Source organism: Gracilinanus agilis, chromosome 2 (genome assembly GCF_016433145.1).
Source record: "Gracilinanus agilis isolate LMUSP501 chromosome 2, AgileGrace, whole genome shotgun sequence".
Taxonomy (NCBI): domain Eukaryota; kingdom Metazoa; phylum Chordata; class Mammalia; order Didelphimorphia; family Didelphidae; genus Gracilinanus; species Gracilinanus agilis.
The window spans coordinates 153,506,256-153,528,619 of NC_058131.1; the positions used below are offsets into that span (position 1 = coordinate 153,506,256).

Here is a 22,364-nt window from a genome sequence, read left to right on the forward strand (position 1 = left end):
AAGATAGAAGGGAAGAGGTTTTTTGTTTTTAATTTTTATTTTGAATATTTTCTCCTAGTTACATGTTTCATGTTCTTTCCCTCTCCCCCAAATCCCCCTAACTCCCCTTAGCTGACACACAATTCCACTGGGTTTTACATGTATCAGTGAAGAGTTTTAAAAAACAGAAAAGACAGATTCTGGGCTTTTTTGGTAGGAAGCCTTAGGAGGCTTGATACTCTCATAGGTGCCTCTATCAAGAAAAAAGACTACTGATTTGAAGTCATCAGATTATAAACAGAGCAGTGGAAGGGATGTAGGGCATTGTTTAAGCCAACCCCTTAACGTGTTACAGATGAGGAAAATCAGGTCCAGAGACCTGAAACCCAAAGTCACATAGGTTAACAGTGGCAGAGTCAGGATTTGCACTAGGACCCACTAACTCTAAATCCACCATGTCAAAGGACCTGAATTCAGATTCAGGCTCTTCCACTGACTCCCTCTATGATCCTGGACAAATATAACCTCTCTGGGCCTCCCTGTAAAATGGCAGAGGTATAGATTAGATGTCTCTCTAAGGTCCCTCTAGCTCTGTATTCTGTGATCCCATGAATCTCCCCCTCTGTTTCTCTCTCCCTCCTTCCCCTTGGGGCTTGAGGAGCTAAGCCCAGATTTCCTGGAATGTCCCCCAGCTGGGGAAGAACCTAATACAGATGCCATTAACATCAATTATGATTCCTCCCAGCCCCCCTTCCCGACACCCACAGTCCCAGTTCCAGGAACCAGAAAGTCAGAAGTGAAGCCTGGCAGGAATCAGTCAGGTTATGGGCTGCTCAAGCCTTTTTACCTTCTGCAAGCGTGAACAGACCCAGCACCAAGGAGCAGAGGTCCAAGACCCGCCTCATGGCCTGTCCCTGTGGGGCCACCAGCACTGATAGGGGTTGTTGGCTTGGCTCCCTCCTCCAAGAGCCCACTGGCCCACAACCAGGAAAATCCACTCAGTTTAAAAACTAACAAACCACCTACTCCACCTTAAATCCCAGAATGCTTGGGGCTCCTCACCTGAATCCCCTCTCCAGTCTACCTGGTTAACCCCTTGGAATCCTCTCTGGCCACTAAGATTGGCTCTGGTTTGGAACCATTTTTTCTATGCCCACTGGGGTATAAGGCTCACAAGGGAACTTTCTGGTTAGAGAAGAACCCAGGTGTTCTGAGTTCCATAGAACTCGGAGCTGAAACATACTAGATCTGGAGTCTCTAGTCAGAGGATCTGGGTTTGAATCTAGACTGCTTTTTTTCCTTCTTCTTTTTTTCCTCACTCTTGTAAGCTTCCCTTCTCTGGGTCCCAGTTTCCTGACAGTCAGTTGGACTAGAGCAGGAGTTCTTAACCTGCAGGATAGATTTCAGGGGGTGTCAATTAACTTAGTAAGGGGGAAGAAAATCACATCTTTATTTCCCTAACCTCTAGCTGAAATTTGGCCTTTTTCCCAATATAAATATAGGCAAACACAGCATGGTATTATTAGCAATGCCTGTGACTTTATCACTAAAAGAAATCACAGAGATTTTCATATCACATTACAGTTGTTGCCAATACAGAAATATCATTTATGTTCATGACTACTATAAAATTACTGTAGCTATTATACGTACTGTTAGTTACGTTACTATATCACAAGTGTAATTTTTAAAAAGATTTTCATAACTATTTCCACATAATTGGTTTATTTTTTATTCTATTTTTTTTATTTTATGCATTTAAAAATATCTCATTAAAGGACATTTATTGTTCAGTTGTGTCTGACTCTTCATGACCCCATTTAGAGTTTTCTTGGCAAAGATACTGAAGTGACTTGCCATTTCTCTCGACAGCTCTTTTTACAGATGAGGAAACTGAGACAAACAGGATTAGGTGATTTGCCCAGGGTCGCACAGCTAGTAAGTGTCTGGGGTTAGATTTGAACTCAGGAAGATAAGTCTTCCTCACTCAAGCCACAGTGCCACCTAGCTCCCCTGTTAAAGACCATAGTCTGCTCTAAACTGTGCAAGAGGTACATGACACAAATAAGGTTAAGAACACCCGGATTAAAGGAACCCTAATGTTTTTTTCCTCTCTAAATCCTAAAACCCTGTCCCAATGGGTCATTTCCCTCAACCACTGTATCCTTCCTATTCCAGGCTCTGTATTGATGCTCTTAGCACAGAGGAACCCAGGGATTCCAGACTCTATTTCCTGCACTTTCCTAGGTAACCCAGAAAACATCATCACATACCTCGTTATGTGCCTCAGTTTCTTTCGTTGGACATGAAACGAAAAGAAGAGTAACCAAAGCACAACAGAATTCTTTGAAAATATTCTCTCCTCTCCTTGGAGCCCCAAAGGTGGGAAAGAGATCCCATCAGGCCACCAGGGGGCAGGGAAACCTCACAAAAAAAGAGCCCTGCTCCCAAGGCTAGCTAAGTGCATCTGGTTGGAAATATGCCAAAAAGCAGTGGCAAAAGGGGTTCTTCCACTCTAATGGATGACAACTTTAGAGCCAGAAAGAACCCCATAGGTCTTTGAGTCTAGCCCCTTCACTGAAGAAACTGGCAAAGGGAGCAGAAACAGAGTAAACCCAAATCTTTTTTAAATAATTATTTTATTTGTCCCTAATCAGATGTAAAAACAATTTTTAACATTCGTTTGTTTGGTTTTTTTTAAGTTTGAGTTCCAAAATCTCTCTCCTTCCCTCCCGCTCCCCACCTCTCCCCTCCCTGAGATGGTAAGCAGTATGATACAGATTTTATGTGTGCCATCACATAAAACATTTTTCTGTATTAGTCATTTTGTAGAGGAGATCTCAGACAGAAAAAACGGGAGGGGGGAGGGAAAAAGAAAATGAAACATTATTTTGTTTTGATCTGCATTCAGATTCCATTCATTTTTTTCTCCGAAGGCAGATGGCATTTTTCATCATGAGTTTCTGAGATTGTCTTGAATCATTGTATTCCTGAGAATAACTAAGCCATTCTCAGTTGTTCACCAAAAACTACTTCTTGTCTTCTAGTTCTGCTCACTGCACTTTGCATCCGTTCAGTCCAATTCTTCTGACTCCTAATCATTTTTTTTTTACCATATCATGTTACCTACAAACCTTTTACCTTCCTTGCCTCTGGGAGCAGCTAGGTGGCAAAGCAGTTTGAGTGCTGAGTCTAGAGTCAGGGAGATCTGAGTTCCAATCCAACCTTGGATGCTTACCCTAGGCAAATCACTTAATTTCTGCCTGCCTCAGTTTCCCCAACTGTAAAATTGCACTCTCTAGGTTGTTGTGAGATCAAATGGGAATATTTGTAAATTGCTAGGCATAGTACCTAACACATAATAGGCACTTAATAAGTGCTTGTTCCCTTCTTCTTCCCTCCCAATAAGCAGGAAATTCTTTCCTGTCCTCCTCCCAAATTGGAGGCCAACTAAACAAGGGACCACTATTTCTGAAAAGCATTTCTACTATAGTGATAAAATCACCAGCCCAACTTCTACACCCCTCTCTAACTCTACTTAAGCACTTTGTCATCTTCCATTCAATCTATCCTGCATCCCACCTCTTCCTAAAAGAGAGGTAGTGCCTGGGAATCAAAAGAGCAATTGGTCAGAACACCTGGGTTCATCTCTAACCAGAAAGCTCACTTCTCTTCTGAGCCCCTGCTGGGGAAGAGTGGGCTGGATGACCTCCAATGTCCTTTTTCATTTCTAACATTCTATGGCTCTAAGATTTAGTATTTCTCAGTTCTCTCATCTATAAAATGGGAATGACCTCTTCATTATCTACTTTGCAGAGTAGCTATGAGAAAAATATTTCCATAATGGCTTATGAAAGGTAATCTATTATTATATTAAAAACATTACTTTAATCATTACCACTCCCATGCACCCAATTCCTCTGCTTGGGTTTTTTTCTTTGTTTTATATTTTTTTCTCCAATTACATGTGATAATTTTTAACATTCTTTTAAAAAAACTTATCTTCCACCTTAGAATTAATACTATGTATTAGTTCTAAGGCAGAAAAATGATAAGAGCTACGCAAAAGGAATTAAGTGGCTTGCAAGTCACCCAGCTAGTAAGTGTCTGAGGTAAGATTTGAATCCAGGACCTCCCAGTATCCACTGCCCCCTTAACATACTTTTCTTTTTTTTAATTGTGAGTTCCACATTCTCTCCTTTCTTTCCTCTCCCCTTTTCCCTACTTTGATATAAATGATCTATGTCTCTTCTTGGCTTTTGAGATCTCTCTATGGTCTGTCCCCATCTTACCTATCCAGTTTGTTGGGCCATAATGCCCCTTCCACAGAGGCTTACAGTCAGCCCTTAATTATATTCTGCCTTTTGTTTACCACTGTTTTTGCTTCCCTTTGTCCCCACCTTTTACTCTTCTGCTGAGTACTTCTGTATCACCCACAGGGTGATGACCCAAATTTTCTAGAACTTTTAAGTTTACAAAACACTTTTCTTATAGCATCACTTTGAAGTGGTACAAAACTATCACACCCATTTTTCATTTCATTTTATTTACTTTTTTATTGTCATGCAAAACATACTTCCCTATTGGTCATGTCCATTTTTCAAATGAGAAAACTGAGGTTCAGAAACATCAACTGAATTCGTCCAAGATAATATAATTAGTATCAGAGCCAACATTCAAACCCAGGGCCATCTTGATACTGTTGTATCAAGATTAGTAATTAAGTATTAAGGTTGACCTAGCAGGAAGGACTGGAGGCTGGAACATTCCAAGATGGAAGGAAGGAGCAGGAAGGAGGTGCTGATGCCCTGAGAGAGAGACTCCATTAGGGGTTGGCAAAAACTATGGCTAGCCCTGGGAGGTCTCAGCCTGCATTCTGATTTCCCTGGGATCCTGTGTGGTGGAGACATCTAGCAAGGGGACAAGAACCTACAGAGCTGTACCCAAGTGGAGGAGAAGTTTGGGATCTGGTGGACAGCATCTCAAGCACGCTCTCTCTACTTGGATGCCTTGGCTTTTGGCATCCTGAGATCATCGGGGGATTACTGTGAGAAACCCCAAAGCCACCCTCAGCCCTAAGCTGTGCTAGTCAAAGCCTGGCTGGAACCAGATTTTGAAGCCTTCACAGTGACTCCTGCACTGTTCCTTTGGCCTTGCCTGCTAGATCACTAAGATTAGAGTAGAGAAGTCCTCCCCTTGCCCTGTGGTTTTGCCCTTTAGATTTTAAGTATAGAAATCCCTTTCCCACCTCTATTTTAGTTAAATATAATTAAAACTGTTAAATCCTTTTACCTTGCCTGCTGGTTTCTAGACTCTGGCCTAGGGAGAGCTGGGTGACAGTTAAGACCAACTGCCATTCCTGTGTTAATCCAATGAACTCTGGCCTCACTATCCTGGTCCAGTCTCTCCTACAACCCAGTGTGTGTACCCACATCTATTAGATTTATTGTAACATCCCTGGTGCCTCCACATCTCCATTATCATTTTCACAATACCAAAGACCCTGTTCCCTTCACTGTATCATATTGGTTATCCTTAGCTCAACCTTGAGAACAGTGAACTTCAATAAATACTTAGAAGAGGGATCAGGTAGGTAGTCCAGTGGATAAAGAGTCAAGGCTAGAGAAAGGAGGTCCTAGGTTCAAATCTGGACCCTGAGCAAGTCACTTAACCCCTTTGCCTAGCCCTTACCACTCATCTATCTTGGAATCAATGCACAGCATTGATTCTAAGATGAAGGTAAGGGTTTTATTTTTTTAAGTACTTAGACCAGCAGATGATTAAGGCTAAAAAAAAAATATATCTTGTCCATCCACTTCATTTTGTAGATGAGGAAACTGAGTATGAGGTGAAGAAATTAGAGTCACTTAGCTCTTTTGATTAACGAATAGAATCAGACCAAGTTTAAAAGAAAGGCTTAATCTCAAAAAAGTGATGGAGTAGATAGAATGCCAGGCTTAGAGTCAGAAAGACTCATCTTCCTGAGTTCAGATCTTGCCTCAGTCACTCACTAGTTGTGTGACCCTGAGCAAATCACTTAACCCTGCTTGCCTCCGTTTCCTTATCTATAAAATGAGCTGGAGAAGGAAATGGCAAACCATTCTAGGATCTCTGATGAGAAAACCCCAAATGAAGTCACAAAGAGTGGGGTTCAACTGAAACGACTCAACAGAAAAACCTCAGAAAGAAAGCAGAACAACCACTAACCCCTCAGGCCTGGTCGGTGGTTGGGCTGAGGGGGACAATATGGCTTAGTGAGTCATTTCAGAATTTCAAGGGAACCCTTCAGAGACAGGCTGGCTGCCAAAGCCTCTACCCTGACCTAGAAACTTTGGAGAGAGCTATGATCATAAAATCATAGGAAATATACTTTTAAAGTTGGGTGAGGGGGGCAGCTGGGTGACTCAGTGGATTGAGAGCAAGGCCTAGAGGCAGGAGGTCCTGGGTTCAAATTTGACCTCAGACACTTCCTAGCTATGTGACCCTGGGCAAGTCACTTAACCCCCATTGGCTAGCCCTTACCACTCTTCTACCTCTTCTGCCTAAGGCAGAAGGTAAGGATTTAAAAAATAAAATAAAATAAAATAAAATGAGTGGGAGGAGGAAATGGCAAGCTACTCTAGTATCTCTGTCAAGAAAACCCCAAAAGGGGTCACAGATAATTGGACATGACTGAAAAATGATGGAGCAACAGAAAAATTGCTACCTGGATGTGTCTCTCCCATTTTGTACTTGGGATAGTGATATCTGGAAACCAAATGTGAGCCTCAACATTTATTCCCATTCAATTTGATCTTTTCAGATTGAAGCCAATGCCTTCACTTGTCAACAGTTATTTGGATCCTATCATCCCAAACAGCTTTGCCTCCTAGCTTCTTGTCACACGCAGATTTGAAAAGCAGGCCATCCCTGCCCTCATCCAAGTCACCAAAGAAATATCAAACAGCACAGAGCTAAGCACAAGCCCTTGGGGCACCCCGCTAGAGCCCTCCTTCCAAGCTGAACTCAAACTATTCATGACCGTTGCTGTGGGCTGGTGTGAATCCACCTGACTGGACCACGATCTAGCCCCGCTCCTCCAGCTTGTGCACAAGGACGTGAAAGGCTGTGTCAAGCACTCTGTCATTCCCCTGACCTTTTTGTAGTCATTGTTCAAGTTGTCTCAGTTGTCTTCGACTTTTCATGACCCCATTTGGAGTTTTCTTGGCAAAGACACTGGAGCGGTTTGCCATTTCCTTCTCTGCCTCATTTTATAGATGGGAAAACTGAGGCAAAGAGGGTCAAGTGACTTGCCCAGGGTCACCCAGCTAGTAAGTATCTGAGGCCAGATTTTCCCTCAGGTCTTTCTGACTCCAGACCTGGCACTATATCTGCTGTACCACCTCGCTGCCTCTGCCCTTCCAATCTAGTAATCCTGTCCAAGAAATAAATGTAAATATGAGCTATTCGTGGAAGTATCCAGTCTTATGATACCTCTCCTGTTCTTAGTGGTCTTTCTGGCATCATTCACCGTCGTAACGGCCAGTTTTCTTTAGGATTTTGGGAGATTACTCAAATGGGCCAGATGAGTTGGACTCACGAAGGACACTGGAGTCCTTCTTACTTTCTCTAACTTGGATTTCTAGTTGTCATTTTGGCCCTGTCCTTTCCAAACCAGCATCGTGCTACCTTCTCTCTAGCATAAGTTCTACCTTCTCTCCTTGTCCTCTTCCCATTCACCCCAAGCTACAGTCAGCAGAGGACCACTCAAGAGCCTTGCTCACAGAAAACTGGCATGGGGAAGTGGGGAGGGAAAGCCTGAGGCAGGAGGAACGTGTGCTTTCTCCTTCCAGCAATTTAAGCCTAGCTTCTGGGGTTCATAAGTGGTGGAGGAACACCACCGAGAGGAAGCATGACTACACCACTCTACATGAACATCCAGGGTCTGCTTCCCCCCTGCCCCCACTGGACTAGTACAAACACATCCAACCGAGGGAGAGATTACCCAGCGGCCATATGACCTGGGCACTCAGGGAATGAAGGATACCTGGGATTATGGTGAAAGCTTCAACAGCTCAGATCAATGCAACAACTCTACTGTCTATCTCCTGGCAGAAAGGTGATGGACTCAGAGTACAGAAGAAGATAATATATTTTTAATAGAGATTATTTTATGTTTATTTATATTTTAAACCTTAAATTAAAATTAATCCTAGTTAATCATTACTAAGTAATTAAACATAAATGAAATAAGTATTAAAATATTAAATTAAATATGTGTATATTATGCAATGTATATAAAATAATAATAAATACACATATTAAATAAGTAATGAATTGTATTTGTGAAATAAATAATGAATATTATTTACATATACAATAAAGATTATATTTAATTTATAAATTAAATAATATATTATTTACAGATCATATGAATAAAATATATTATTTGTATATAAAATAAATAAGAATATTTATATGTTTTTAAAATATGACATTTTTTTTTTAGTAACAATTCTAAGACAGAAGGACAAGGGCTAGGAAAATGGGGTTGCCAGGGTCACATGGCTAGAAAGTGTCTGAGGTTAACTTTGAACCCAGATCTTTCCGATTCCAGGTCCTGTGCTCTATTTACTGTGCCCCATAGCTTCCCCTGAAGACATATGCTTTTTAGACATGACTAACACAGGAAGAAGAAGGGGAATAAGCATTTATTAAATTCCGACAGTTGTGGGAGAACTTGATATTATCTGGTGGAGGAAGGGAGCACCCTCTTAAAGAATTACCTGGCTCCAAGGAATCTTTAAAAATAAATAGAGGAATTTGTTGAGTGAATGGCTGAGAGGCAGGTACAGATGAAATCTGTCTCCCTGAAGAGAAGGGGTCCAGGTTTTATACCTTAAGAGAATAGAGACTGCAAGTGGAAATGAAAGATGGGGAGGAGGACAGCCAAGGGGGAATAGGTGACATTCCCATGTGAGGTGCCTCAGTGTCTGGGGTAGAAGCACAGGTATACATTGTTTAGAACATGTTAAGCCTTGATCATAAAGGAGGGTGAGTCACATATGTCATGGAATCTCGGGATGTTTGAGATGCAAACAGGAGGTACATATCTGTGCTTATCAGAAGGCATGGGGATTTCTAATGCAGAATTTCTAATGCATTAGGGGATGCCTAATGCAGAAAGGGAACATATTTCTCAGAGATCCCTTTGATCATGCAATTTGTCCCTTCAGTTGCATCAGGGCTGGCTTTCTTTAGCCAGCACTCCAGGGGATTCGGGATTGGGAAATTCCTCATGTACTCTTTGATCTGGGATTCCTCTAGGGACTTGTGGTGTCCAGGGGACCCTGTACCTCCATACCAATACTATGTGCCAGGGACTGTCTTAGGCATTTTATAGGTATTATCAGGAATTTGTTTTGCTTAACTACACATGTTTGTCACAAGGCTTCTATTTTTGTTTTCAGTTTGAAGGGAAAAGGTAGGAGGGAGAGAAAATAGATTTTGTTAATAAAAATAATAAAATCTAATTTTAAAAATTATTAAAAGAAATTATACTCCATAAAGGGATACCTGGGATTAGCAATTATAGCAGTACTTGTCATTCTCAGAGTATCCTGAGGTTTTTGTTTTGTCTCCTCTTCCCCTCTCCCCAGTTGAATTTGTTCCGAGTACCCGAATTCCCAGTTATGGTTCTGCACCCTGAGAAAAGTCTCCTTTCCTTTCTGGGATTTGTCTCTGTTTGCCAGCATTGCTTTGGGGGTGCAGAGAAGTCTACAAGTCTTGTTTCTCGTGTTTAGCATTCCAAGCTGGAATTCCTCAGTCTATCCTAAGCTTTAATATTCTTAACAATATTCTTATAGGATTTCAAGAGGCTTTCCTATTCATCCTCTATTCCCTGACCTTGCTTCCATCTTCTCCATATGTGCCTTTTTAAAAATCAAAGTTGGTAGCTAACTTTCCAGTTCATCTGTATCATTCTCTTGAGATAATTCCCCCTTTCCCTTTCTTGGCTAAGGTCACCCAATTAGTGAGTGAAAAACCCAAGACTGGAAACCAGGTCACCTTCAGAAGAGAGAAGGAAGGAGTGTACCACTTCAAGGGCATCAGGGGAAGGAGGAACCATGGTAAGACAAGAGGAGGTGTTGAGGGTATCAGCTGAGACATCTTGGGTTAGATCTGGAGAATCCCCAGAGGCTGGCAGTCTGGGAGGGAGTGTGGGGGTGGAGATATTTAGGGCTAAAGGGTGAGGAAGTGGATTTGAGGCTTCCTGGCTTGGGTTTGGGGGAGGTCAGGGTTGGCATCAGCACCAAATGTGAAAGGTCCCAGCTGAGTGGGAAGTGAGTGATGACTAAATGCTGCAGACATCTGCCCCATTCATCAGAGCCAGTGAAAGTCCTTGTCTGGTTGCTCAGGAGCAATGTGATGGCTTTCAGGATTCCACTCACCTACAGTGCCTGGTGCCAGGGATGTTAGGAAGACATAAGGCTTCAAGGAATCCAGAACAAAGAGGGGGTGGAGAAAAGATAGCAGGATGGAGAGAATTTGGAACACAAAGTTTTTTTAAATGAATGTTCAAAGTTTTTTTACATATTTGGGAAATATTTAATGAAATAAAATTTAAATTTAAAAAAATCATAGGATCATGATGTCAAATTTTAGACCTGGAAGGGATCTTAGAGGTCATGTGGTCCCACTTTTACAGCTAATGAACTAAAAGGTATAAGCAATTTAGTTCACACAAGTAGCCAGGATTTAAAATGAGTACCTCTTTTTTTTTTTTTCTTAAAATTCTTACCTTCCATCTTAGACTCAATACTGTGTATTGGTTCCAAGACGGAAGAGTGGTAAGGGCCAGGCAATGAGGATTAAGTGACTTGCCCAGGATCACACAGCTGGGAAGTGTCTGAAGACAGATTTGAACCCAGGACCTCCGTCTCTAGACCTGGCTCTCAATCTTCACTGAGCCACCTAAGTGGCCCCTGAATTGAATCCCTCTTAATCTAGATCCTGCCTTCTTTCCACCTTAGTATAATGCCTCAACCCAATCAACAGGATCCACGCCCAATATGTTAAAATTTGAATATGATCCTAAGATTGAAGGAACCTGAGAAACCCTCTCACCCTAACCTGAGTTCTTTGTGTTTTCTGGTTTCATTATAGCAAGAATGTCAATCTTGATATAGTTCATTTGCCCTAGTCACATAACTCCTTATTGGCCATTGGCCAAGGATCTCACATGTTGCACACCACCAGTTAAATTAATGTTCATAGCTATGGGATTCTTAACCCCTACTGAACTTCCTGTCACCCTGCCATGGTTACTGCAGAGAGTCTCCCAGGAATTTGGACCATTTTGCAATTTTCTTCATTTCCTAAGTTATTTAAAAATTCATTGCCTTATGGCCAAGCTTCCGCCATTGTCTCTCTGGTCCACAGGCAGCAGACACAGTCTTTTGCTGGCACTATATTCAAAGTCTTCCTGCAAGAACTAATACTTCTCTGATGCAGCCCTCAAAAAAGAATTCCGTTATCTTCCAGTCATAAGGCCTCAGGATCATGTTTTTTAGAAGAAAGACGTGAGATTAGAGTAGAAAAATAACACCAGAAAAAAAAATATTTTGTCTAGAGCCCACAAATTTATTTTTAAGTAAAAATGAGGCATTTCTTTTGTGCCGCCAAGCAATATTTTTAAAAATAGATATCTTGGGACAACAAGGTGTTCCAGTGGATAGAGAGCCAGGTCTGGAGTCAGGAGGACCTGAGTTCAAATTTGGACTCAGACATTCCCCTAGCCATGCAGCTGTGAAGGGGCGAGGAGTTGGAAGGTAGGATAGATAGGAAGGATGGATGAGATAGAGGTTAGAGATAGGATAGAGAGGAAGGTAGAAGAAAGGAAAGAAAGGTAGCATTCCCAGCCCCACAAGGGGAAATTGACCAGAGCCCTTCTGGGCTCAAATAAAAGATCAGAGAGCAATTCAGGATTTAAAATAGCTAGGTTTTATTTAAATTAGAAAAGGGAAAGGTTAGGTAGGGAAAGAGGGTCTCCTCACCTCCAGGGTAGAGAGAGCCCAGGATCCAAGAGCCTCGAGGGCTCAAGTGAGTGAAAAGGCGCCAAAACTCTCCCTTTTATACTTTCTCCAACACCTCCCACAAAAGAAGTGGGAGGTGTCGGGGTGGAAGTTGTAGCAGGAAGCCCAGGGAGGCTTAGAGTAATTTCTAAATGACACACAGCCTTGGGCTAGTCACTTAACCTCATTCACCTAGCCCTTGCCCTTCTGTCTTAAGAGTTGTTACTGGGACATAAAGTATAGGGTGTTTTTTTTTAAAATAGATATCTTTGGCATCTCTGGTTATACTACCCCTTTTTACTGTTGTGTAGTGGCATATTGACCACTGGGAGTCCAGTCCTCAGAGCTTACAGGGGTGAACTGCCTACCCTCATGGGGGACTTAGTGAGCTTGCTTCTAGAAGTATGTGGTAGTAGGTAATATTGGGATCCTGTCCCCCACCCTTTACCCCCAATTCAGAACACATGCAGTTATACTTTGCAGCTATTTCCTACCTGCTTACTTTGTGATGAAGAAAAGTCTTTTAATTGACCACTGATCTAGAACAAAGAAGGAATACACAAGTCTCCCACAGACAAACTTGAGTTCTCTCTTCCCTGGTTACAAACACATGAAGAAATGCTGTAAGCCTCTGGTTGAAGAGAAAGGCTTTGAGTTATTGGGCTACTGAGCCAGAACATACATTCTTCAGGTTATTCACCATTAATCAATCAATCAGCAAGTATTTACAAAGTACCTACTGCTAGCCAGGAACTGGGCTGGGCACTGGCCATACAAGTACAAAGAATGAAACAACCCCTGGCCAAAAGGAACTTATTTACAATTTAATGAGGAAGAAAACTAGGAGATGGTGAAAATAAATGTAGAACTCATATAAATCTATGCAAAGTAATTAAATACAATGTAGGCTGGGAGATAGAGTGCCTGCAGTTGGGGAGGGGAAATCAGGAAAGTCTTCATACAGAATAAAGTGTTTAAGCTGAGTCTTAAAGGAATAGAGGGAGGGAGGGAGGGAGATACCAAGATAAATAAGATCATAGGATTTAGAACTAGAAATCATCTAGTTTAGCTTCTACACTTTGAACCCAAGGAGAATGGAATTCTCAAAATGTTATATAGCTTGGCCAAAGTTGCAGGAGTGATGTTAAAACCCACTGAAGGGTACAGCTAGGTGGCTCAATGGAGAGAGAGCCAGGCTTGGAGACAGGAGGTATTAAGTTCAAATTTGAACTCAGACATTTCCTATGTGACACTGGGCAATTCATTTAACCTCAATGGCCTAGCCCTTGCCATTCTTCTACCTTGGAACTAATACTTGGTATCAATTCTAAGACAGAAGGTAAAGGTTTTTCTAATTATTTAAAAATAAAAATTTTAAAACAAACAAGCAAAACCTTCAAAGAAACAGCAAGATGATAAAGTGGAAAGAGTCCTGGGCTTGAAGTCAGGAAGGCACATCTTCCTGAGTTCACATCTAGTCTCAGACACTTATTAGCTGTGTGACCCTGGGCAAGTCACTTAATCCTATTTGCCACAGTCTCCTCATTTGGACAAATGAGCTAAGGAAGGAAAAGCAAACTGCTTCAGTTTTGCCAAGAAAACCCCAATTGGAATCACAGAGTCAGACACAACTGAAAACACCTGAGCAACAAATTAAAACCCAATTCCTCTGACTGCAGAACCCAATAGTTCTTTCCCTTTATTATACCACACTACACCTCTTCCCTAAGGCACTGAGATGCCTTAGAAATATTTATTGATTCATCCTACTGAACCCTGCTGTTTTCTCTGGCCCAGGAAGAAAATGGAAGGGACTATGTAGGTATGTGATTGTGAGTTGGGATGGGGACAAGAGCTATCACCTAAGGACTACTTACTCCTTCACTCATTCACCAGCAGAAGGAAAGAAAGAAGCTGATGAGGGAAGGGAATGAGAAGAGGTTAAGAAACACAACTCTTGAGTCTCCCACCTTTTCTGAATCCCTATATTCTTCACTACATAATTTAGTTCTTAATTAATATGATTAGTGTCCTATATTGTTTCATGGATAGTAACACCGAATGCAGCAATACTAGTGAAAATACTAGTAATGTTGCTTAGCTACTGAAGAACTTCCTGAGGGAGGAACTCCTAAAGAAGAATAATTTATATTTATAGAGTATGGGGCTTTCCCTACCTCCAGCCCCAAAATCAATGATATTACTTGGTGGGGACTTATTGCTCTCATTTTACGGATTAGGAAAATGAGGCTCAGGAATATTAAGTAATTTGCTCATGGTCACACAGTTACTGAAGCCAAACTCTTTTCTAGCTGTATAATCCCAATCTGCTCTACTCCACTCATCTATACTCTTCCAGACCAGGAGATTGAGGTTCAGTCTTATTCACCCGTATATCATCTCCCTGAGCACCTGAACCTTGTTCTAGGTTTTTGTTCAGTCATTTCAATCATGTCTAACCCTTCACAACCCTATTTGAGGTTTTCTTGGCAAAGACACTGGAGTGGTTTGCCATTTCCTTTTCCAGCTCAAAAGGAACACAGGGTCGAGTGTCTGAGGTTGGATTTGAACTCAGGAAAATGAATCTTTCTGGCACTCTATCCACTGGGCCACCTAGCTGCCTTGTTCATAGGAGGCCATGATAAATGTTGATTGATGGAGCTATAGAAGAAATTAAGTGGTATTATCATTTCATGTCTCTGGGCCTCAGTTTCATTGTCTGCAAAATGGGGATAAAAATACCACCTACCTCCTGGGACTGTTGTGAAGATCAGATGAGATGAATAGTTGTAAAGCACTTCCTTTTCCCCTCCATCCACCTTTGAAATCATTCAAGATCCATCTCAAGTACCATCTCTTCCCAGAAGCCTTATCTGAGTTCCTTTCCCTCACCACCTTAAGATGACCTTCCCCAACCTTCAATAGCCCTTTGTTTATACCTCCCTTCTATAATTTGTAAAATTTTATTTTTGTACCAAAAGCATCTATATCACTTTCCCATCTACTCTATCAGACTACAAACTCTCCAAGAGCAAGGGCAATGTTTAATCGTTCATCTTGTTTGTCTTTGTAGCTCCCCCAGCATCCAATGCAGTGTTAGTATATCACTGGAGCTTGGAAAATATTCATTGAATTTGTATTGTTTTGTTTTCACTTTTAGATGGGGGTGAATTAGGGAAGAGAAAAGAAGAAGACTGAATCCAGCAATAATAGCTGGCATTTATTATAGCATTTTTAAGGCTAGCAAAAGTGTTTCATACACATCTCATTCAATACTAACAACAACCCTAAAAGGTGGGCATTATTATTATTATTTTACAGATAAGGAAACTGCGGCACACAAAAGTCAAGTGATTTGCCCAGGGTCACATAATCAGCAAGTGCTGGAGACACATTTGAACCCAGGTCTTCCTAATTCTAGATTCAGCAGTCTTTATATGACATCCTATTGCCTACTACACAGCAAGAACTGTGCTAGATATCTTATAAATATTATTTCATTTGATATTCATTAACAACCCTGGGAAGGAGATGTTATTATCTTGGGGACCAAAAACTCCACTGCCCCCAATAGCTCAAGGACTTCCATCCTCTTTCTCCTAGCCTCAGTTTTAAGATGGAGATTAGAGGCCTCTAAGGCTCTAATAGCCCCCTGGAGAAAGGAAGTGGAGAAGGGAAACAAGTATTTATTAAATGCCTACTATGTGCCAGGTGTTATGCTAAACACTTAACAAATATTTTTTACAGACAGGAAAACTGAGGCAAAGGTGATTTGCCCAAAGTCTGAGACAATTTGAACTTAGGTCTTCCTGAATCCATGCCCAGCACTATATCCTCTGCATCACCTAGATGTTTTTATGAGTAAAGAAAATGAAAATGAAGTTTCAGAATGAAGGCATATCCTCCTACCCACAACTCCTATTGTTACTCAAAGTAAAGAGTGTTGGGGAGTTTTTTAATTCTTCCCTTCTGTCTTAGGATCAATATTGCATATTGGTTCCAAGGTAGAAGGGTAGTAAGGGCTAGGCAATGAGGGTTAAATGACTTGTCCAGGGTCACACAGCTAGGAAGTGTCTGAGATCCCGATTTGAACCCAAGACCTGGTGGTTTCTTTAGTATGGTTTTTGTATACTCTTAGCTTCCATCTTATAATCAATACTAAGCATCAATTTCAAGGCAGAAGAGCAGTAAAAGTTGATTATCAGTAATGTTGAGCATTTCCCCAAATGATTATTAAAAAATTTGTCTATTGTTTAAAAAAAGAAGACGACTTGGATTAAGTGACTTCCTCAGGATCCCACAGCTAGGAAGTATCTGAGGTCAAATTTGAACCCAGGACCTCACTGTCTCCAGGCCTGGCTCTGTATCCACTGAGCCACCTTGCGCCCCCTTTAGTACAGTTTTGATGGAAAAAAATAGAAATAAAAGTGCTAGACTTTGAATCTAGAGACTGGGGTTTAGTCCTAGCTCTCCCACTGTGTGACCTGGCAAGTCACTTAACCTGTCTGAGTTTTGAGGGATAAGTCAGAGCTACAAATTCCTACCTAATGGAGCTGTTGGAGAATGAGCTGTGCTGCAAATATATTGTTTTTCTCTTGATGATGCTCCCCCAGGAAGCTGAGCAGTTAGGTACTCAGCCCTAATTCTCTTCATCCTTTTCACAGAAGTTTCTGGGACATAGACTACTGGCTCAGAACTGAAGTAGGGAACAGAGGTACCTGATGGGGCCTGGGAGAAGAAGGAGTCCTGTGTGATGGGGCTACTCTTGCTCAAGATATGGAAGAGGACCCAAGAGGATTTTCAGCCTTGGGGAATGGGGAAATGAGGTTGGGAATTTTCCCAAGATCAGAGTTCCCAGGACTACTGCCTGGAGCAAGGCTGACCCTGTCTGGCCCAGGGCAGCAGCTAGTCTCCCAGTCTGAGTTGTTTCTGTATCCATCTGGGACCACTTTTCCCTCCTAGCGACACCTACAGCACCCCTACCAGAGGTAAAGCAGCTCCCCAAGCAGAAAAGGGAAAAGTAGCCCCTCCAGGGGACCAAGAGCTCCACTTCCCCTAATAGCTCAGGGAACCTTCTCCTGCCATCTCTTTCTCAAGCCCCAGATTTGCAAGGGGATTGGAGGCTTCAAAGGCTCTCATAACCTACCCCCAGAAAAAGGAAGAGGAGATGGCAACAGGTATTTATGAATTGCCTACTATGTGCCAGGTATTATCCTTCTTGATAACTGCTATTAGAAAGAAAGGAATAGCTAGTGTGCCCCTCTCTCTGATGAAATGATCAGCCTCTTCATAAAAAAAAATCAAGCCATTTAGGAGCTTAGCCAGGGTCTGGGAGTCAAGTCTCCTGATTCTTTGGGAGCTATTCCTCTGTACCCCACACCCAGACCTCTCTCCTTCTCTCTAGGGGAGGCTGAGAAGAAGAAAAAGATAGAGGTCTGATTCAGAAACAGCTTATGCATCCCTTCATGCCCTTATATAGACAGGAAACATAGGGTTGTTTTGTGTTTGTTTTTTTTTTTTCTTAAAAAAAACCAAAACAATGTTTTATTAAAACATCCACAATGTTCTGTATAAATATAAAGTGCTAATTTTCCAAGCCCACCCACAAGGCTTGTGGGCTTGGGGGGAAGTGGGGGAGGTGGCAGAGGGGGGTGTTGTAAATGTCAGTTAAACATAAATAGTTTTCCAGTACAACACATACATACAGAGGCTGTATTGCTTTCCTACGTAAGGAAGATGCTGGCGATAGAGCATATTAGTCCACTGAGTCATCCAACACTCCCAGGATTCTCTTTAATCATCATGAGCTGGGCTCATTCTCAAGGCCCTCTGATCCTGGGTAGGCCCTTCCCCCTACCCCAAACCCCAGGGCATCTTGGTTTTCACAGCACAGGGTTCAGAAGAAAGTGCCCCAGTGGCTTGGGTTTGGGGGATATCCAGGGTGGAAAATGGTAGTGAGTCTCATGGTGTGGGTAGAGAGGGCTAATGGGGATATGGGGGTAGAGAATTTTGGCAATTGACCCCAAAGCCATGGTCAGGGGCCAGGAAGGCAGGAAGAAATGGATGTGTGTGGGGCCCAATTAATTTCTGCCTGTTGAAGGGCGGGAGATGGGGAATGGAGAAGATCTAGTGTTCATCTCCATTCCTCGATTAGAGGATAGGATTTGACCTCACACCCAGAGCAGAAGAGCACCAAATCAGGACACCCAGGATGCTGTCTTCATGTTCTTTTCCTTCCCACAAGTGCCATTCACAGCTCAAGGAGACAACTTTCCAGAGAAAGAGTGCCCAGAAGAGGGGAGGGAGCAGCCCCCCAAAGAGAGAATCAGTTCTCTCAGCTTGCCTGGTTCTCCACCATTCAAATGAGACTTTCCCCAATGAACCGGAAAGTCCTTACTGGCAGGGGTCAAAGCAAGACTCCTTTCTCAGAGAGCAACAGGACTGATCCCACATTTGGACTGGTAGTCTAGAGGGCTACAGGGGTTAGGAGAGGCAGGAATGCAACCTCTCCTAGTGGCAGAGCACTTGGGTTTCGAATTGCAGAAGCTGTCCCATGAAACCAAAATTGGGGGAAATGACCCCTCGACGCTGTTTGACAAAGTCAAAGGCCTCCTCCAATTTCACCCTGCGGCTTTGCATCAGGTACGCAAGGCAGATGGTAGCTGAGCGTGAGATGCCTGCCTGGCAATGTACCAAGACTCTTCCCCCAGAATTCTTCACTGAGTCTGTAGAGGAGGAGAAAGGAGTAGTTAGAGAAACTGGAAAGAAAAGGAAATTGAACTTCTGCCCCTAAGCACTTTCCTTATTCTAAGGGTCCATTCCCCACCCTACCTCACCCACTGGCACCAGGTCTGTTTCTCCTACCACTTTTCTATAACCTGTCCCATGACCACTCTGAGCACAGTGCTAGGGAAGACCCCCCCTTTGGATGAAGGTGTGGGTAGGAAGACAATAATCTCCCTCACTCCACCCCACAACCCAATCCTATGTGATAACTCCCTAAACCCAGATCTTTTACTTGATTCTCTGATTAAGATTCTCAATGAAGGATCTCCAAAGAGGGAAAGCTTCTTACCAATAAAGCCAATGGCCTCCTGGAACCAGACACTAATTTCAACCATCTGGTTGTCCTCCACAGGGATGCTTTTATAGCGGAAAAGGCCTTCGAAATGGTTCGGACAACTGGCAGAGACATTGAGCACAGCTGTGATGCCCAGAGTCTGAAGTCCCTTCAGATCTGAAGAATGGTTGCAACTACCCAGGTACAAGAAGGGCAAGATCTCCACAGGGCCACCCTGAGGAAAAAAGGAAGAACTGGTGAGATCCCTTGCTCAGCCCTATTGTGACACCAACCCTTCTCTAGTACCTTATCTGGAGACATCACTAGAAAATAATTCCTGCCCTAATCTGTTGTCCTAAAGGTCTCAGAGAATTTAGAAGGGACAGAAACATATCCCCAGAGGGGGAAACCCAGCCTGAAGAGTTGTATGCGTCAGGTCTTACATAATAATGCCAGCCCTCACATAATAATATGAGTGTTGCATATGATAAAGTCTGAATGATCTAATCTGGACCTATAATAAGCACATACACATACCCACATTCACACACACACACACACACACACACACACACACATACAGGATCATAGGATTCAGAGCTGGAAAGTACCCTGGAGATCATCTAGTCCAACCTCCCTATTTCACTGATGAAGACATAAAGGATCAAAGAAGTTAAGAGTCTTATCAGAGAGCACAGGGCTAACAAGTAGCAGAAATAGGATTGGAACCCATATCCTCTCTCACTCCAAATTCAGTGTTCTCCTACTAACTACACTGTGTGGTGTTGCACTGACACATGAAACACATGCAATATCACACATTCCGATCAATTCCATCCAACAAACATCTATTAAATGTGTAAAAACTGTGATAAGAATTGGGAATACAAAGAAAAGTGAAGCTGCTCTTCAGTATCTTACATTCTGAAGGATATACAAAGGGAGATAGGTAAGCAAAAACTAAATAATACAAAGTTTTAACAAAACAAAGAGCTTGCTTCTAACTGATTAAGTGAAGGCTGGGGATGAGAAAAGACCTCAGGTAATAGGTGGCCCCTGAGCAATACTTTAAATCTATAATAAATACACATATGCAAATACACATGGACATAAGCATCCTCACACACATTTGGAAGGATTCTCCCAACCCCTGGGATACTAAGTGTCTCTAAAGTATCTGGCACTGTAGGAGCCCCAGACCAACCCAAAGCCTCTGTGGGGTGTCACTCACCTGGTCGTAGAAAGGAGTCCCAGTGCCTGGCCGGCTGCTCTCTGGCTCAGTCACAGGTGGAGGCAAAGCCGGTGCAGGAGGTTCTGAACACAGATCTGGGAAACTGGCCTGAAAGCCTTCGAAGCCTCCTGCAAAGAGAAGAGAGGGGAGCCATAAATGAGGGATGCCGAAACCAGGGGGTTCCTCCGGACAGGGCACTGTTGGAATAATGCTTGTGAGAGAAGTGTGGAGCTCTAAGTACCGGCTGTGTGTCGCCAAATCAGGGCTTGGAGCTGGAAGGGACCTTTGTGATCATCTAGTCTAACCCTCTTGTTTTTTCAGATGAGGAAACCGAGGCCCTGCAAAGCGGAATTACTTGGCCACTTTCACGCAGGTAGTAATTCTCAGAGCAGGTATTCTAGACCCAGGCCTCTGGACTCCAGATACACAGTTCTTTCTAAGCTCCTTTTCGGGGACTGTGGTTAAGTAGTCAAATACAGGCAAAGATTCCCGGGTACAGGAAAATGATCGGGGCTTACCTTGTAAGAAGCAGACAGCGGTGGGTCCAGCTCGAGTCTCCTGGAGCAAGGCAGTGAGCAGCATTCGGGGTAGACTGTCAGTCCGGAGCTCCGCCACAGAGCCACTAGCTTCGTCCAGCACCACGACTCGGGACAGCTCCCCCTGGCTCAGCCGGCCCAGCAAGGTCCGGTCGGGGATCAGCCAGTCCAGATGTACGCCTGCAGCCCCTCGAGACCTCCTGCGCAACAAGGCGTTCCAGTGCACTGGCCGGGCCTCCAGGACGTGGCTCTGACAGAAGGCCAGGAAGGGCCGGCAGTCCAGCAGCAGAGTTCTGTCCACCTCGCGAGGGTCCCCCAGCAACCCCCGGAGCTCCCTGCTTTCCATAGGCAGCACCTCTTCCATCACCATGTTCACTCCTGAAAAGGTCTGAGATAGGAGACCCTGCCCGGTGGGGGAGGCACACCAAACACACAAGGAGTGGGCAAATGGAGAAACTCGGGATTCTCGGACCCCGCTCACTCCCTCTTCTCTCCTGGCTCCTACCACTAGGGCTGCTGCAGAGCGTCTGATCTCAGAGCTCCTCGGAGGACTTAAATACCGGTCTGGCCCGCCCCCGAGTTCCCTTACAAGGGCAGTCTCCGGAACAGAAGAGTTCTCTTTTAGGAAGGCTCTCTCACGTGTGGACTCTGAAGAGGCCGCCCCGCCCCCACAGGGCTAGGGGAAAGGCCAGGGAAGTGCAGCTAGTGATGTTAACTGGGGGAGGAGGCGGGGGGAGAAGGGGGAGGGAGACTCATCATCTTCTGGGAAGGGAGTGAGTAGTACAAGCCCTCTAGAAGATTCCCCCGGCCCAATCCCCAAGACAATTCAGGGAATCATCGAAGTTAGCCCTGAAAGGGACCTTAAAAAGATCATCGTCCCGTCTGGCCCCCTTGTTTTACAGATACGGAAACTGAGGCTGGGAGAAGGGGAAGGGGGTTTGCCCAAGACCACCCACGGAAAAGAAATGGCAGTCAGGATTCCAACCTACATCTTTTGACAAGTCCAGGCTCTTTCCTAAACCACAAATTATATATTCTCGAGTCCTAAAAAAAAAAAAAACAAAAACGAAAAAACGAACTAAAAAATGACATTTCCGAGCCTTCTCATTAATTCGAATCCAACAAGCATTTATTAAGCACCTACTATGTGCAGGGTACTATTCTGGATATTGGGGATACAAAGACCCCCCAAAAACCCTAAATAATCCCTGCCCTCAATGAGTTTCAATTGTTAAAATGAACCTCAGAAATTAATTCAACTCTCGTTTTTAAAGAGAGCAAACTGAAGACTAGAAAAGTAAAAGTCACATTACATTTAACTTAGCTCTTCAGAGTTTGACTTCCCAAAGCTAAATATGATCTATTTCAGTCTTTGTTCTATAGTTCTTAGAGATGCTTTAGCTTTCCTTCCCTTTCCCACCAGATACTTTGGGCTGCTAAAAGTCCCACTCCTGTTCCTGCAAGGTCTCTTTTCACTTCTCCTATCTTGTGCCTTTTTCCTCTCC

General features: G+C 43.2%; 1 protein-coding gene across 1 annotated transcript; it reads right to left on the reverse strand.

The window, feature by feature from the left end:
- Positions 1-18,542: 18,542 nt before the first annotated feature.
- On the reverse strand, positions 18,543-21,274 carry DUSP2 (dual specificity phosphatase 2). The gene is made up of 4 exons (XM_044660790.1): positions 20,842-21,274; positions 20,324-20,451; positions 19,108-19,327; positions 18,543-18,757 (listed from the first exon to the last, which is right to left on the reverse strand). The coding sequence occupies exons 1-4, from the start codon at positions 21,227-21,229 to the stop codon at positions 18,543-18,545; spliced, it is 951 nt and encodes a 316-aa protein (XP_044516725.1). The 5' UTR covers positions 21,230-21,274.
- Between the last annotated feature and the right edge of the window lie 1,090 nt (positions 21,275-22,364).